Here is a 15,952-nt window from a genome sequence, read left to right as displayed (position 1 = left end):
CACGCTTGCAGTCGAAATCATTGTTGCCAAACAAATGTCTAAACTCAACTAAATTTTTACTTCAAGTGTGTGTACCCCAAACAGAACAGAACATTCTGAACAGATCTGCGTAACCTTATCAAGGGTACAGGCGTGATTTTTTGTTGTGCGATTGCGTATATAATGAATATTTAGCGATTGCAGCAATCGCGTTTGAATGGCTGTACCTTTTTGAAGAGCTCCGTTCTCTGTTTCTGTACTTTTATCAGATCTATATGAAATTTCGGAACACTCTTTTCAAATAAACAAATAATTTTGATAGATTATCACACATACAAAATCGGAATTGATATCCTCCTCATTTTTATAATTTTAAAGAAGTCTAACAGACTCCAAAAGTAGCTGTCCTTTTAACAATGTTAGCTGTGAAAAAGGATATTACTATTTAGACCTATCAATTTAATAAGGGTAAATTAATATCACAACAAATTCCACATAGTTTTTTTATTAATATTCTTTAAATAAAAATAATACTTTTTACAAACGACCACCTAGCAAAGCATTATATTCGGAATTTGACTTCCTTTCGAAGTTTAACAATCATCTTCCATGTACACTCCATTTTTTCTTACATGTCTTATTATTTGAAGAATCTTTCAGTTACTTTTAAGTGTAAAAATTAGACGTTATTAAAAAATAATAAAAGCATGCAAAAAGTTTTTATTTGTTTCAACATATTTTTAAAAACATTCTTTACATTAAAAAGTAATCAAAAGGTTGTTTCAATAATAAGACATTTTTATAAAAAATATAGAGTTAACTTACATATATACGAAAATGAAAGTGCTTTAATTACTAAAATATAATATCATACATGTAAAACATACTACACATACCTACACTATAATATATTATCACAATCTCATCATTTTGTTGGTATGTTATTGTGTCATATTGACATTGACATTATTTTATTATAGTTAAACCGGGCAGGCGTAATAAATTATCCCTATTAAATGATTAAAGTTTAAACGGTCATAGACTAGTGGTTAGAGATCTAACAACTAGGCTTTTCGGATGTGCGTTAATGTATGCAACTAAAGTATCAGTTGCTTTAACTGTGAAGGAAAAGGATCGTGAGTAAACCTGCATACCTGAGAGTTCTTCATTACGTTCTCAAAGGTGTATCTACCAATCTGCACTCGGTCAGCGTGATGGGCTACCATAAACATAAATCCTTCTAGACCCGCGCCCCAAAGTGGTTAGGTAATGGGTTGATAATAGCTACTAAGATTCAAGTTCAGAGTAGTTTAAATAGATGGCGCTACTAAGATTTTCTACTATGATATACCGTACTCACATACTAGTAACATACATACACATAATATAGAGAACTAATTTTAGGTTTTTCATATTTTTATAAGTGTTTTTATCTAAACTTAGAGGAAATATCAAATATATGAATTTAAAACTCATATAAGTCATATTTTGATAATTTCGAAATATTTATGAACCGTGACTTTGATTAGCAAAGCATTAGCCTATGGGAGTGACGGGTTCCGCTCCTGCCGGTTTCGTTTTATATTTTATTTTTAAATATATGTTACTACTATTCCATTCAAAATATATACAAAATCTCACAGCAGAAGTGTCTGGTACTTGTTTATTGCTTATCTGATAGATGTTTAAAGTATATTCAATTTTTTCTTATTGTTATGTTCTTACATAAACTAAGGCATTCTGTCCATTTTATTGCTTTTTCGAAGTTTTCACACACACACACACTCACTAATTCACGCACTCATATACTCTGACACACACATTGGATTTCACACTAGCAAACTTACCCGCTTATAAATGTTGCTAACTGATTCAATGTTTACTCAATGATACAGAAATTTTCTTTTATTAGTACTTTCGTTATTGATCGACTACCGAGCCAATTGCAATAGCGTCGCGGTGCGAAATCGCGAAGAAACGATTAGAGGTATGGGTCTAATTTAACTGCCATACCACTAACAAGCTAGCCCGATACCATCCTAGACTGCATCTTCACTTACCAGCAGGTGAGGTTGCAGTCTTGAGGTTAATTTGTAGTGAAAAAGCTTGACCACTGAATAACTGGCTTGTTTCACTACCTTCTGACAAGTTATGATAGGGGTAAGTTTTTCTTTGCCAAGTGACAAAGTTGTGAATTATCCTATACTTATCAAAAAGTAAAACAGACCCTTATAGTTTTAATTATTTATAATACTGAGGGCTGATTTTTCAATCGCCAAATAATCAATGAATAAATTTGACATTTTGACAGTTGTCATTACAAATATATTGAAATTATTACTAATGCGGATAATCTGCAGATTGAAAAATCTGCCCTAAGTAAGCAAATTAAAATCTTTGCACGTAAGGAATATAATTCCGTAAACATCAAGCTAATTAAAAAAACAGGCAAACCTAAGCCTGTAATTAAAAAAAAATATCATTTAATCTGGGTGCCTAATGTGATTCTCTCACCACAGAATAAGCAATTGACTATGGTTCAATCGCTCAGCGCGCAGAACCAGTAAACCAAAAAGAAGAATGTGATTCTCAAAGAGCGCCATTCTGTGAAAATACGGTTTCCCACGATTGTAACTAGATGGCGCTATTTCGATTTCATCAACAAATCGTTGTTCACTTTCAAGCTATCGAGTGAGTAAATCTAGGTAGAAAATCTTTAACTAGGCACCCTGTACAAACATTAAGGCGTAATATTGTGTGTACTACACCGAATTCCGCAAAACACTTTCAAGTACTGACTCATGTCTACACACTAGTTTTTTAGGCCTGGAATGAGCCCAAAACTTAGTTATATTCGAATTTTCCTATGCTTAAAGAACCCAGTTGGCACTAATTTTTTAAAGATTTTTACAATGCAAAGCAGTTCGGTACGTCTATATTAAATAAAATAATTCTAGATAACCAATTTTTTTTCTCTAATTTTTTAAATATGGTTTACCAAAAAGAATCTCAAAATCATTAAATAATCCCAATAAAGCGTTATCTTTCTAGTGGACACAGATTTCTCATCTTTATGTTAATACATTTTATATAAAGTCTCATTATAACTTTACTACATTATGATTTCATTCTTAAACGGAAAATACATTTGTTACCAGTATAAGAATTCTTTCTCCTTGTCTTTAACGTCACTGTTAAATTGCCAATCAGTGGCGTGCACTTCATACTCGCGTTAAAGCTCTGCCTACCCGACAAAAAGTTTTGTAACTCTATACATGCAGGATTTTCCAAACCCTAGTCAAAAACTCTGTGCACGCCACTGGTTCTTATATTACTTAATTTATAAAATAATACAAAACATATTAGTCAATTTCTTACTCAATTAAATATAAAAAAACCTTTTCATTAGTCGAAAACCTTGAATCAAATATTTAAACTCAGAAAGATTGTTTAGATTATAATATATAGGTTATAAAATGAAATCTATAAAAGTTAATATCAAATAAATTCGTACAACTATTTAAGAGGCATTCTGAAGGCGAATAAGTTACAGAGGTAATTGACGTGTTAATCGAATTTAATCATATCAAGAACATCGGAAACAATATAATATGGAATCGGCAGATTACTAGACTGACCTCTATTGTCATTTTTGTCACCCAAGTTTCACCTAAAATTTGTCATAGCTATATCTGTTATGCTTAATCGGAACAAATAAATAATAACAAATATACTACGGAAACTGATACATACGACACATAACTTATAAAACAAATTGGTGCGAAAACCATAACATTTAAAATTCGATAATTTCGATTTCTAGGCCCTAGTGTTAGACTTAGTAAAAGTAACTCTAAGAGCAACAAAATATTTAGTACATACCTATAAAAATTTGCACGCTAACGTAGTGGATTTCGAATGTCGAATGGCGTCAAAGTAAACTGTACCTTAACTTAAATTCCAAAGTAAAGTAAGCATTAGAATTCATTTTACTATGACATTACAAAGTATCGATATACAAAAAGGTGCAAATATTATAATCAGTGACACCTTATAAAAAAAAACAAATAAGTTTGGTATAAAAGGTGTTCCTTAGAATAAGCTTTCGTACAAAAAAAAATATACGCATTTTATTTATTAACATAACTAACATTCCTCTAATTCTATGCCTAGCAGCGGAAGTATTTTTAGAGACAATCCGAATTCTCCATTATTTTTAAATGCAAAACTCTTAAATTTTATTTGCATGTTAGAAAACATACTTTAATCTAAACATTCGACAATCAGGAGAAAGTTCACTTTTAAGAGGTAATTTTTATTAAAAAGTTAACAATAATTTCATATTGAAATGTTTCCCGCAATTATTGGCCAGTGTTAATACAGGATGTTCATAAAATGTGTCATATGGTTAGACCGACTTCCAGTTTTATGGATCTCCTGTAGCCTTAGTACAAGGTTTGCTCGTTCGCAATCGAGGTGTCATTTTCTGAACTCTGTATCGTCAAAGTAAAATAGACCTGACTCATTTTATAGTCGTCCATCTTGTCCTTCTGATTTTTGTTTTACAGACGTTCTGTCAAAAGCCTGTGGCCAGTGTTAATACAGGATGTTCATAAAATGTGTCATATGGTTAGACCGACTTCCAGTTTTATGGATCTCCTGTAGCCTTAGTACAAGGTTTGCTCGTTCGCAATCGAGGTGTCATTTTCTGAACTCTGTATCGTCAAAGTAAAATAGACCAGACTCATTTTCTAGTCGTCCATCTTGTCCTTCTGATTTTTGTTTTACAGACGTTCTGTCAAAAGCCTGAGCTAAAGAATTGTAGGCAAATTTGAAGTTTAATTCAATGCAAATAAGATCCATTTTACTCCGATGTTCAAGTATTACCATACTCGAAAACGAATCCTCGAATTGCGAGCGAGCAAATCTTGTAATAAGGCTACTGGATTATATTAATTCATGAGATAAACTTAATCAACAACATACGAATATATTACAAGCTATACAATATAGTCGCTTAGAGTAAAATCGTCTAAACCGAACTTTTTACCTATTTTAAGTTGATCGCACACAGTCGACCGCCGGCCGCAGTAAAATTCGGATTCCTTTAATATCGGCCTCTTTGACTTTTAACAGCTGCCTCGTTTTTCTAGTTTTAAGCTCTATTGTCGGGCTAAAAACTGTTATGTTACCTACTGGGTTTTTATCATCATCATCGTCACAATAACTTATAAATGTAAACTGCTGGCCTAGGTCTTTTCTAAGGAGTTGTCCTATACCGCTTGCGTCCAGCACCTCGTTTTATGTTTTTTTTTCCACTGAGTAGGGGGGTCGACCGGAGCAAGGACGCCATTCCAGTTGGGAACATCCCAACTGGAATGGCGTCCTTGCGTAGACCGCTACGAACTATGTGCCCCGCTAATTACCACTTCAGCTTCGCAACGCAGCTATGTCGGTATATCGGGTAGATACTGGGTTTTACACACGATTAATTAATAAATGTTTAGTACCCTCATACCGTCACGGTGGGAACACTTTGAAGTTCACATAAAAGAAGGATCTGTATTTTATAGTAGGATAAAATGAATGATTACGTACGACCAATCAAAAACGGGCCGGTTTGAACAAGAGTTGTGATTGGCCGCACGTCACTTTGTAGCTGACTTTGCAGTCATTCTCACTATCCCATTTAAAAAATAATCGCGTGCGGCTTTTGTGGCAGTGTGAGATCAACTTACATAAAGTATTCTATTTATTTATTTATCTATCTATCTATTCACCAGGGCCGATCACTAAAGCACTCACGGCGAAGAACAGGAACACTAATCCACCGATTATTGTAACTGTAAAGATAAAAAAGATAATGTTCATTAGTTTGTCTTTTGTCATATTGTTGGTTCAACATTTGTTGCTCAACTATATATTGTAAACAAATTTTAATGAGCACGGTTTTGTCTGACGGTTCAATATATAAACACATTATTTTATCGATACAATAGAATGACAATACATGGCCCACCTAATTGTAAATCGAAAAGCATTGCCTGTTAACAGAGCAAAATTTCGCAGGGCATGCAAGGAACACGTCCTGCAACATGCCGCCCTGTGTCAATCAACCTGAGACGTTGGTTCTAAGCCTCATATGCCTGTTATAACACTGGCAAAGGCATCCTTCAGACCGGAATACATCATAGCAACAATTCTGCTTAGCGGCAGAAATAAGCATGGTGGAAGTAATACCCCAGGCGAGCTGTCACAAAAAGCTCTACTATTACTAAAATTTAATCTATTTTCAATCCCAGGAGAACAAATAGGTATAATAATATTAAATAATATAATAATTTTTATAATTTTTTAGTGTTTGTACATACATTTGGAGGAATTATCAATTTTTATAAATCTCGCTTTAAGGACTGATGTGAAATGCATATACTAATTTCGGCATCGACGGCAGGAGAGCCGTAGCTTAATTGGAGAAAGCGCTCAGTCCGCGATTGCCAGAGAGGCGCAGGTTCAAATCCTGTCGGTTCCGAAAATTTTTATATGCATTTTAAATTTATAAAAATAATAATTGCGGACGAAGAACGCGGTAAGAAGATGTGAGACTTTAATACCACTTGAGCTTGTTAACAAAATTTTATCAGAATATTACAATTCAACTTACCAGTTCTCACGGATATCTTTTGTGCCACCATCCTCCCTCCGATCACAGCCAACCCTGTGCATAGGGCGTGCCCCAAAGACCCCCCCACAACCACCCCCACGGCGTTTTCCCTTGTCGCCAACACCACGGTCGCAAGCTGCGACCTGTCACCCCATTCCGCTAAAAACGTCAAAGACGCAGCTTGCAGTAGCACTTTTAGCATCGCATTACGCTTTTTCCTTCTGTTCTCCGCTTGGCCTTGTTCTAGCATGTCTAAAGTCTCTTCTTTTTCTTCCTGGAATTTAGAATGTCAAGTTATAAAACGATTTCTATTGTTGGTAGTTTGGAATCAATCGATATATAATATAACATATAATAATAATATTAAAGTAATTTATACACAGTGACTTTTTTCATCTTTAACAGTGACATTGTCATTGTCTCCTGTTATTATAAGTGTAAGGCCAATAAAGTTTAGTGCAATAAGAAGAACCCTATGTCGACTGTTAGCGGCGCGGTGCGGCGGCGGTATCGATTGCATAAAAAATATTCAAAGACGTATTTAATGCAGTAATTAATATATTAATTTTCTATTCTCCCTCTAATTTCTATTCACTGGTTTAGTAAACTTCAATTATTCAGAATATTGCTTAAAGTAAATCGGGTAGATCAAAGGGGTTGCCGACAATCGACGGTAAAAAAAAATCACTGTGTACCTATTTTATGTATTCAAAATAAGGTATCGCGTAAGCTGAATGGAAAAATATACGTTTAGCATAATGGAAAATAAAACGACTTTAGAAGCGCATAAAGCTGTTTTTATTACGAAATTAACGACTTTTGTTCTTATCATTTCTTTATGGTCTTTTTATTAGACTACAGTTAGCCCACGAGATAACATCTTAAACTGTTAAAGATTGTACTCAAACAGTTTAAGATGGGATGTTCGATTACCAAATTTATTTTTACGGAACGAATCGCTTGGCGTCATGTCTTTTTCGTTAGGGTGGTAACTAGCCACGGCCGTAGCCAGATAACCACCATGTGTTTTGAACACTTTTGTAAAGTATGTCCTAAAACAACTTTTTGTGTTGTGTTTACCAATCTACTCAAGCAATCAATTTCGCATTAATATCCAATTAATCTAAAAATATACGTCGTAATTTTTCCATTCAACCCACGGTCTTAACTACCTATTATTTGTTTGTACATCTAACTAAATATAGAATGTATCTAACTAACATGCAACGCTCAAAATATTTTTTTCTATTAATTATTGAAAGACTAAATTAAGGTATGCCAAATTTTATCTATATAATAGTGTAGGATAAATAACAGCTGCAGTGGCGTGTAACACATATATGCATGACCTAACTTTTTTTAACTTTTAAATTAGAGAGGAATTTTTTATTTTATTCTATTTTGTATAACCTAGTTACTTAGTCTCAAAATACAGGTTCCTATGCTTATTAAGTCTTAAACCCTAAGAATGTCAATGAAAAATCTGTTTATTCACATTTCGATGTCGATAAGTATAGATCATCAGCATATCAACGTCCCAATGCTGGGCAGAGGCCTCCTCTCATTGGAGAGCTTTTTAAAGCATAAATCCACCACACTGCTTTAATGCGGGTTGGTAGGCTTTATCGAGTTTTATTACATGTTGATAGTAAGCCCGATCGACTAACGTAATCTCCAAGACCAAGGCTGGTACAAGAACATTTTAAGCGAAAATCCGATACCTTATAATTCTTGGCCCGACCCGAAAATCAAATCTACAACACCTTTTGATCATTAGTTGAAGGAAAACCACTAAATCAGGCTTTCGATGTGTGGATATACCTAACGTATTATCTAATGGCAAACGTTAGTGTGAATTATCACCGTCATAAAAATCTTTGTTTAGCGTGCCAACCGCAAAGCGTCTTTGTTTAGTCAGATCAATATACGTAGGTATCGCACGATTCTTTACCTCATACGATCCGATCCGTCTAAGTCGTAATCATTGGAGTGCACAAGACAAACGACTAGGGTATTCTGGGACAACGTAATAGTCGGTAGTACTTTATAAACACTTGAAGTCTGTCTGTTCCGCAAGGCAGATTATACCGAGAAGAAATTCTATGAAATATAATAATAATTAGGGCTCCGAAGGGTGCCAACCTGACCCTATTACTAAATCTCAGCTGTCCGTCTTTCAGCTGGCTGTTTCAAAAACCGTAATAGGTACAGAGTTAAACGTTCCACAGAATTCCTACTCCCCCAAACACAAAAAAAAAAAACAAAAAAAAATTCATGGTCCCCATTCATATCTTTCTCTATCGCATGTTGAGTTTTCTTGGCCGTACAAAGCTTTCAAAGACGGATTTTAGTCAATCCAGCCCTAATAATCCTAAGCCAGGCAAAATCAACCGATTAGATCGCAATATCTTCCGCGATATCCAATTTTGATATTGATATCGGAATGTGTAAAAGCGCTCACGCCGATCCGCGAGCACTTTGTACAGGAATATACGTGTATTATATGTACATTGTATATACACTACCAAAATGGTAGTTCATGGACAGACGTCTGGATCTCTTTTGAAAGGCAACGCGAATAACCTAAAATTTTGGCAGTACAAAAATAACCGGGCTGCGTCAGCTACTTTTTTCGCGGATGCCTTGAAATAACTCGCATTACGTCAGCAGCCGACCTTCCTTTGCGAGTGGAAAATAGATAAGGCAGATACACCGTATCTACGCACGGACGCTCGATTTGGATGACCTAGGTAGTAGCCTATCACAACTTCGTAAATAATGCTTCTAACTTTATTGCAAATAATCATCGGGACATCAGGAAATCGTTTACCAAGACTTGTTGATGAAAGAATCAATGTTTATTAAAAAAGGGACTTCTATTCTAACGTAGGGCTTAATTGAGTCGAATAAACTTCATGTATGTTCTTGTTATTATTTTTTTTCACTACAACTAAGATGGAAGAGCGATCTAACCTGAGCATTTATAAGCCATACCCCTTTAATCTAATTTTAAGATTGATATCGGTTTCTAAACTACATCGTACCGGAACGCTAAAACGCTATTCGAAGTGGAAATAAATTGCCGAGCAAGTGTCTTCAAAAAATGACTGAAGTTAATAGTTTCTGACGAAGTCGAAAAAAGAAATATAACACTTATTTCTATTACCACGGATAACAATAAATAGATAGCGTTCTTTAGGCGATACGAAATTCGACCGGTCATCCAGCAATATATATTTTCACATACTAAATTCTATTATTTCTTTAATCCGTATACTTTTCGACACATAAATAAACCGATATTTGCAAAGCGTAAAATAAGATTAGAATAAAACCATGTCGTTAAGCTCAATTTCTTAGAAATGTGCAATAAAAAAACTTAGTTATTCGTTTGGTGCAAAACACTGAAACGATAAAGTTATTCTATTACTTCAACATTTAAATTGATCTAGTACAACCCGAGGGCTACTGCTGAACTATAATCACATAGGGCCAAACCCGAGGGCAGAAGCTAGTACATAATAAAATATAACTAATCGTAAACTTTACTAATTCAATAAATACATCAAAATGGGTGATAAAAAATGCAATGTTACAAGACATTGATACAATGAAGAGCATTCATTTAAATACAATAAGTATCACAAAGTACATATTTAATAATAGGTTTGACAAAAAATATCAACACAAAAAATAATACAAGCATTACAATTTCTGGAATTCACTGATTATCATATAATTCTATCAAAGTTGCAATGCTTAAAATTTTTGGTCAAACTTTAGTAATTACGTCAAATAATTAATTTAATGATTCAAATGCTGAATTCCTTTGCAATATTTAAAATAATATAAGCTGATATACCAAAGGCAGAAAGAAGGTGAGGTGATCTGTGCAACGGAACCTAAAAAAAGCTAAGCTAAAAAAAAACTAATGTGTCATTCGTACTGCCAGGCATAATGACGTAAGATCACCCTCAACGATTCAGATTCTGTCGAGGGGCCCGCTTGGGGCTCCTCTGGTGTCCTAGGGGCTTCTACTTCGGGAGTTTGGGAAGGCCCAGGGCTTTGCGACCTTTCTGACCGCTCTGACGTTGTTCCGTCTTCGGGCGATCTCGATCGCTCTTTTGGTGAGCCCTGTATGATGTTACACGGCTTCAATCCAATTAAAAAAAAATACTAACCAAATACTACTAATTTTAACCATTTTTGAGTTTTTTTTATAGTAATAATTGATGGACCGAGCAGATGGCCCACATTGCAGAGCAACACATCGCAGGGCATGCAAGAAACACGTCCTACAAAGTGTTCTTAACAACGTGAGGCTTAACAGTTAAGCCTCATGTGCCTGCAGATGCCTTAAGGGTAGGTCACATCCATATTTACAAACATTACCAAAAGTTCAAATAGTTCAGTTGGTATCGATCCTAAATCGACAACTGTATATGTAGAACCATTTTTTAACGAGGCATTTTGAGGAAGATTGTACAACTTTTAGCACAGTATAAGTTTTTAAGTAAATAATAATTAGAGACAAATACGGGCCGGTACATTCATATAGGCGAACAGGAAGATAGTCTAAGGTGCTCGAGTATGGTATAAGCCCAGTGGGAGTTTACTAAAGCGATGCCCAAAATATAAGCGTTCAAACGTTGTCCTCGGTTTAATTAGCTCCTGTTGGTTTTGTTTGTAGTTAAATCGTGTTTCAAGAAGCGCCTTAAAGGCATCTTGGGCGCCAAATTTGTTTAAGCCAGTGATGATAAAATCACTTATGAATTAGTTCAAATAAATAATATTTTAGGTGGTACGAAATTTAGCGCGTCTTCTAGTCCACAATATAATGATGGTAAGTAATGTTTGTAAATATAGGTATAAAGTTTTTTTAACTGCTAAAGAACCTAAGGACGGGAAAAAATATAGCTTTAAAAGGAATTCAACATTTGCTAATTTATTAATTGTATTAAATCAATAAAAATTATTCTTATCGTTTTTACTATTTTTATGGATATTATCTGAAATTAATTTCAAACCGAAAAAATATTTAGGGACTGCATACAATTGTTTAGACGGTTGACAAAGGATCAAGATTAGATAGTGGATAAGTGCTTTTTATTCTTGGTCTTTTGATGGCTATCGATATCAGAAGCACGTACGAATTATCACGATGGAATGAGATACGGCGATAAATAGATTGTAAATCTATTTGAATTTCGCACGAGCAAGTTTTTTTCCTTTCATTTTAACCATCAATTTGGACGAGAAATTGTAAAAAATCATTTGGTCAATCAATCAGGTCTCCACTGCGCTACTGGTAGATTCCGCTTGCATACGAATAAATGCGGTAATAATTGCAAAGTTATGTTCGTCTAGTCAGTATTTTATGTATGTTTACTATAAGCTGCTAAGAAGGCAGCCTTCATAATATTAACTCAACTACTAAACTGTATCAAATAAATTTCCCCATTAGAGTAAAACGTGTTATCGACAATGTTGCAAATAGTCAATACAACTTATAATATTGAGCCGCCGCTTTATTTATTCAAATGTACCTACAGAAGACAGTTTTGATGCATGAACTTTTTTATGGTTATAACGAGGGTTCCAAGAAGCCCTGAACTAAGAAGCTTGCAGCAAACCTAGCCCGGAGTTCATGATGTTCACATTTCAGTGCTACATAACGCTAATATTTATCCAGCTAGAGCAAATATAAGTAGTTTTAAACGCAACGGAGACCAAACTTACGAGGCGTATTTTTGCAGCGATTTATCATGCAATCGAGCTACTCTTTCGGGTGACAATTGGTTAAAAGACAAAGGACAGTGTTAATAGATTGATCGATTGATCGATGCTGCATCGCGTTCTTATTGACGCTGTATGTTACTGTATTACGGGAATCGATGCAAAAAGAAGCCGTTAGCGAGTTCCCTAAGTTTTACATTATTGACTTCCGAAAAGTTATCGTATAAATATTAATAATGAAAACTGTGAATACCTGATCCTCTCTTCTTTTTAACTCGTGCTGTACTTCTTCAAGTTCCTCTTGACCCTCGTTTGGATCCATCTTCCACCCGTCTCTTAGCATTTTCAAACCGAATATCGCGAACAACGCAGCACTTATGTAGTGGGTGTACACTCTTGGTATCACCGTCGCCACCCATCCAAACGCCGCAGAGAGAACTGTCATGAAAACCAGAGCTGATATCGCTCCAGCGAAAACTATAACTCTGGGATGTTTCATCGCCATGATGGCAGCGATGAAGAACGTCTTGTCACCAAGCTCTGATACTATGACCACGGATAAGGAAGCAAGGAAGCCTTGCCAAAAGCTGCCCTGGACTGCTGCCCTCTGTAAAGAAGATAAAAATTGCATGAATATTTTGTGATGTTCATGGAGGGATTCGAAAGATTGAACATTATATTTTTTTGTTATGATACGTAACTAAAAATCAAAAATTAGTTTTTTAATTATTAAATTTTGTTCTTTGCTTAGTGATAGATTTAATGAAGATATAACACCTTGCATTAGACGACGTATTGGAGGTAGCATAGCGAGATGTAACTACTCTATTTGCATGTCAATATCTCAGGCCTATGTCTAGCAGTGGGGTTATTAATAGCCTGGTGATTATGATAATGATGGTGAGATTTGCTGAGGCTTCTCTGTATTTGACGATCTTCATCATATCTTGAAAATGATCCTACTGTGTCTCGGATTATATTCATCGCATGATGATGACTGAGTAGGAGTGGAAGAACTGCTTAGCGGGCAACAGTAAATTTTACAGAGATTTGCACCGGTTATTTGATTGAAGATTCTATTTTGCAATTTTCAATGTGTTTATCTAAAAAAGTAAGTTTTCATGATAACAGCATTAATAAAAGAAACTTTCTTCGTCCTATTACCATTATTAGCAAACTTGCTGAAGATTGTTACTTAGCAAATATATTAAATGTCTTGGACGGCATATTGGAGCAGTGAGCTGCGACCCAAAATCGAACCCACAGTTCGATTTTCGTAACTTAATAATTAGGAAAATATTTGTGTGCTAAACATGAATGTTTTTCAATGTGTAGGTTTTTATATGTATATAATAGGAATTTATGTATATTATCCATAAAGATAATAAGACACAGTCATCTAGTACCCATAACAAAAGCTGCGCTTATTTGGAGCTAGATGGCGATGTTGGTACTGTCGTTGTTTATTTATTTATTCTATTTTATTTTTCTTACTTGCAAAATTTCGCTAAAATCAGTGCATAAGTAAATGACAAAGGTTTTTTAATCCCCCGACATTGATACGCTACTATCTAAGGATACTTTTTATTCCGGTGCTTTTCCGAAATAAAAAGTATACTTTTTATTCTGGTCCTTTTCCGGAATAAAAAGTATCCTTTCTCCATATCCAGCAAGCAAGCTATATATTATGTGTCAAACATCAAAAAACAAACACTTTTTAGCATTTTAAGGTATTTGAAAAAGGTATGGATGTTAAGCTAAGCTAAGGCTTTGTAATATCACAATATTATAATCAAAATAATAATTATTATAAACACATTACTGAGCCACTTCAGGGCACGGGTCTCCTATCGAAATGGAAGTGTTTAGACCGTAGTCCACCACGCTGGCCATGTGAATTTAATTAGACTTCACACGCCTTCAAGAACATTATTGAGAGCTCTTATCTGGCGTGCAGTTTTCCTCGCAAATTAAAAAAGCATATAACTCCGAAAAATTTGAGGTGCGAGCCAGGGATTCAACTCGGTCGCCCTGAAAGGCAGGAGCCGCAAGACGAAGCTCTGAACACTAGGCTATTGCCACAACTTTTTCCGATGCCGCAAGCTTCTATAAAAATGTTAAAAGAAAGATTTTTCTATGCAGGCCTTCCTTGACACAGAAAGAGGTCGTATTTGTATGCATCCGACGATTATAACAGTTTAGAATAATAATATATACCTACTACGACCGCCGGCTTCGCTATCGCCAATTTTGTTTTTCCTTTTACCGTGGAACCAACTAGTCTAGATTTTTGCAAAGTCCTCTATCTCAAAATTCCCTTCAATTGTTTGAACCGTATTTGTCAGGACCAACAGTCAAAATGACAGACACAAACATTTAAGTAAAACATTACCAAAGATTACAATATTTCACAGATTAGCCCGCGCAAGTAGACAGAAAAATATAACTTATTTAGTACAAATAATCATAATCGTCATTATTAACCCATCACTGTTACATGGCACGGGTCTCCTCTCAGAACAAGGAGGAGAATGAATGAATGAATATACCAAAGAGAAAAGTAGATACAGAAATATAAACATACAAAACATAGAGCAAGAGGGTATAATTTCTCTAACTCCACGAAAAGTCGGAAGAAAGTACAACTCTCTTCTTTGCCGTAAAATCAGGTAATATTTAATTGCTTAAAACGCACACACTCCATAAAGAACTCTGTCCCTCAAAAATGAAGACCAAATCCTTACCATCAGGCTATCATCGCGATTAGGCCTATCAAAGACAGTTATTTCGCGATTACAGAAAGACACTTCAATTTTATTTATTTTTATATATTCACAAGGTGAGCGCACGACCTCAGCACGTTTTAATGCTATTGTTTCTTTCTAAATGCTTTTATTAAGTCCAACAGATGCACGGGACTTCGCACGCCTATCTGAAGGTTGTATAAATGTATGTTAAGGTGCTGACATATTTGCTCACATAGTATAAACATGCTTATGGACATGCTTCAAAGAAGCATGCTCCACAAGTTGTTGGTTTTTTCTAGCGATGAGCACTTGAAACTCACTTACTAGCGTTAACTGAGTTGATTGTATATTACTGCTAATGTCGATTATACACATGCGCATGCGCTTATAAATAAAATTGATGACTGAAGTGTTTCTGTGATTTTAAAATCATCATCATCATGAACACATTACTGGTCCACTAACGGACACGAGTCCCCTCTCAGAATGAGAAGGGTTTAAACCTTTAAATCAAGTGATATTTATAGAATTTGGAACCTGAAATTGGAAATGGAACCACGTTCTGTCTAACAGTCTGTAAGGGAAAATCTTTGGAAAAGCTCAACCAGTTTTAAAAGGAAATTCACATATAATAAGAGTACATCTCAAGGGTTAATCTCCTTTCACACCCTTTCCACCCACGCCTAAGAAAAAATACTCAATAATCAAACAGCTGTAGATTTTTAAGCATACTTTTTTGTATCAATGTACACACATGCCACTCAGACCCGAAGTTTACATTTAATCTTATTCAAAATCTTCAGATGACAGACTGAATCTAACTAGC

The 15,952-nt window shown here is 35.0% G+C and overlaps 1 protein-coding gene across 2 annotated transcripts in view; it reads right to left on the bottom strand.

The window, feature by feature from the left end:
* Nucleotides 1–4,290: 4,290 nt before the first annotated feature.
* Nucleotides 4,291–15,952, bottom strand: part of LOC120637836 (transmembrane protein 165) — a 40,493-nt gene continuing 28,831 nt past the window's right edge. Inside the window, exons 2-4 of one of the 2 annotated variants that reach the window (XM_039909870.1) lie at nucleotides 12,633–12,986; nucleotides 6,644–6,917; nucleotides 4,291–5,822 (exon numbers count right to left, since the gene is read on the bottom strand). In XM_039909870.1, the coding sequence (XP_039765804.1) occupies nucleotides 5,752–5,822; nucleotides 6,644–6,917; nucleotides 12,633–12,986 (699 nt within the window). In that variant the 3' untranslated portion in view covers nucleotides 4,291–5,751. The remainder of the gene's footprint in view (nucleotides 5,823–6,643; nucleotides 6,918–12,632; nucleotides 12,987–15,952) is intronic. The other variant, XM_039909878.1, reaches the window with a different exon arrangement.

The sequence above is a fragment of the Pararge aegeria genome, chromosome 1 (assembly GCF_905163445.1).
Source record: "Pararge aegeria chromosome 1, ilParAegt1.1, whole genome shotgun sequence".
Lineage (NCBI taxonomy): Eukaryota > Metazoa > Arthropoda > Insecta > Lepidoptera > Nymphalidae > Pararge > Pararge aegeria.
The sequence above is the reverse complement of the archived record's forward strand: the minus strand, read 5'-3'. Positions and strand labels throughout refer to the sequence as shown.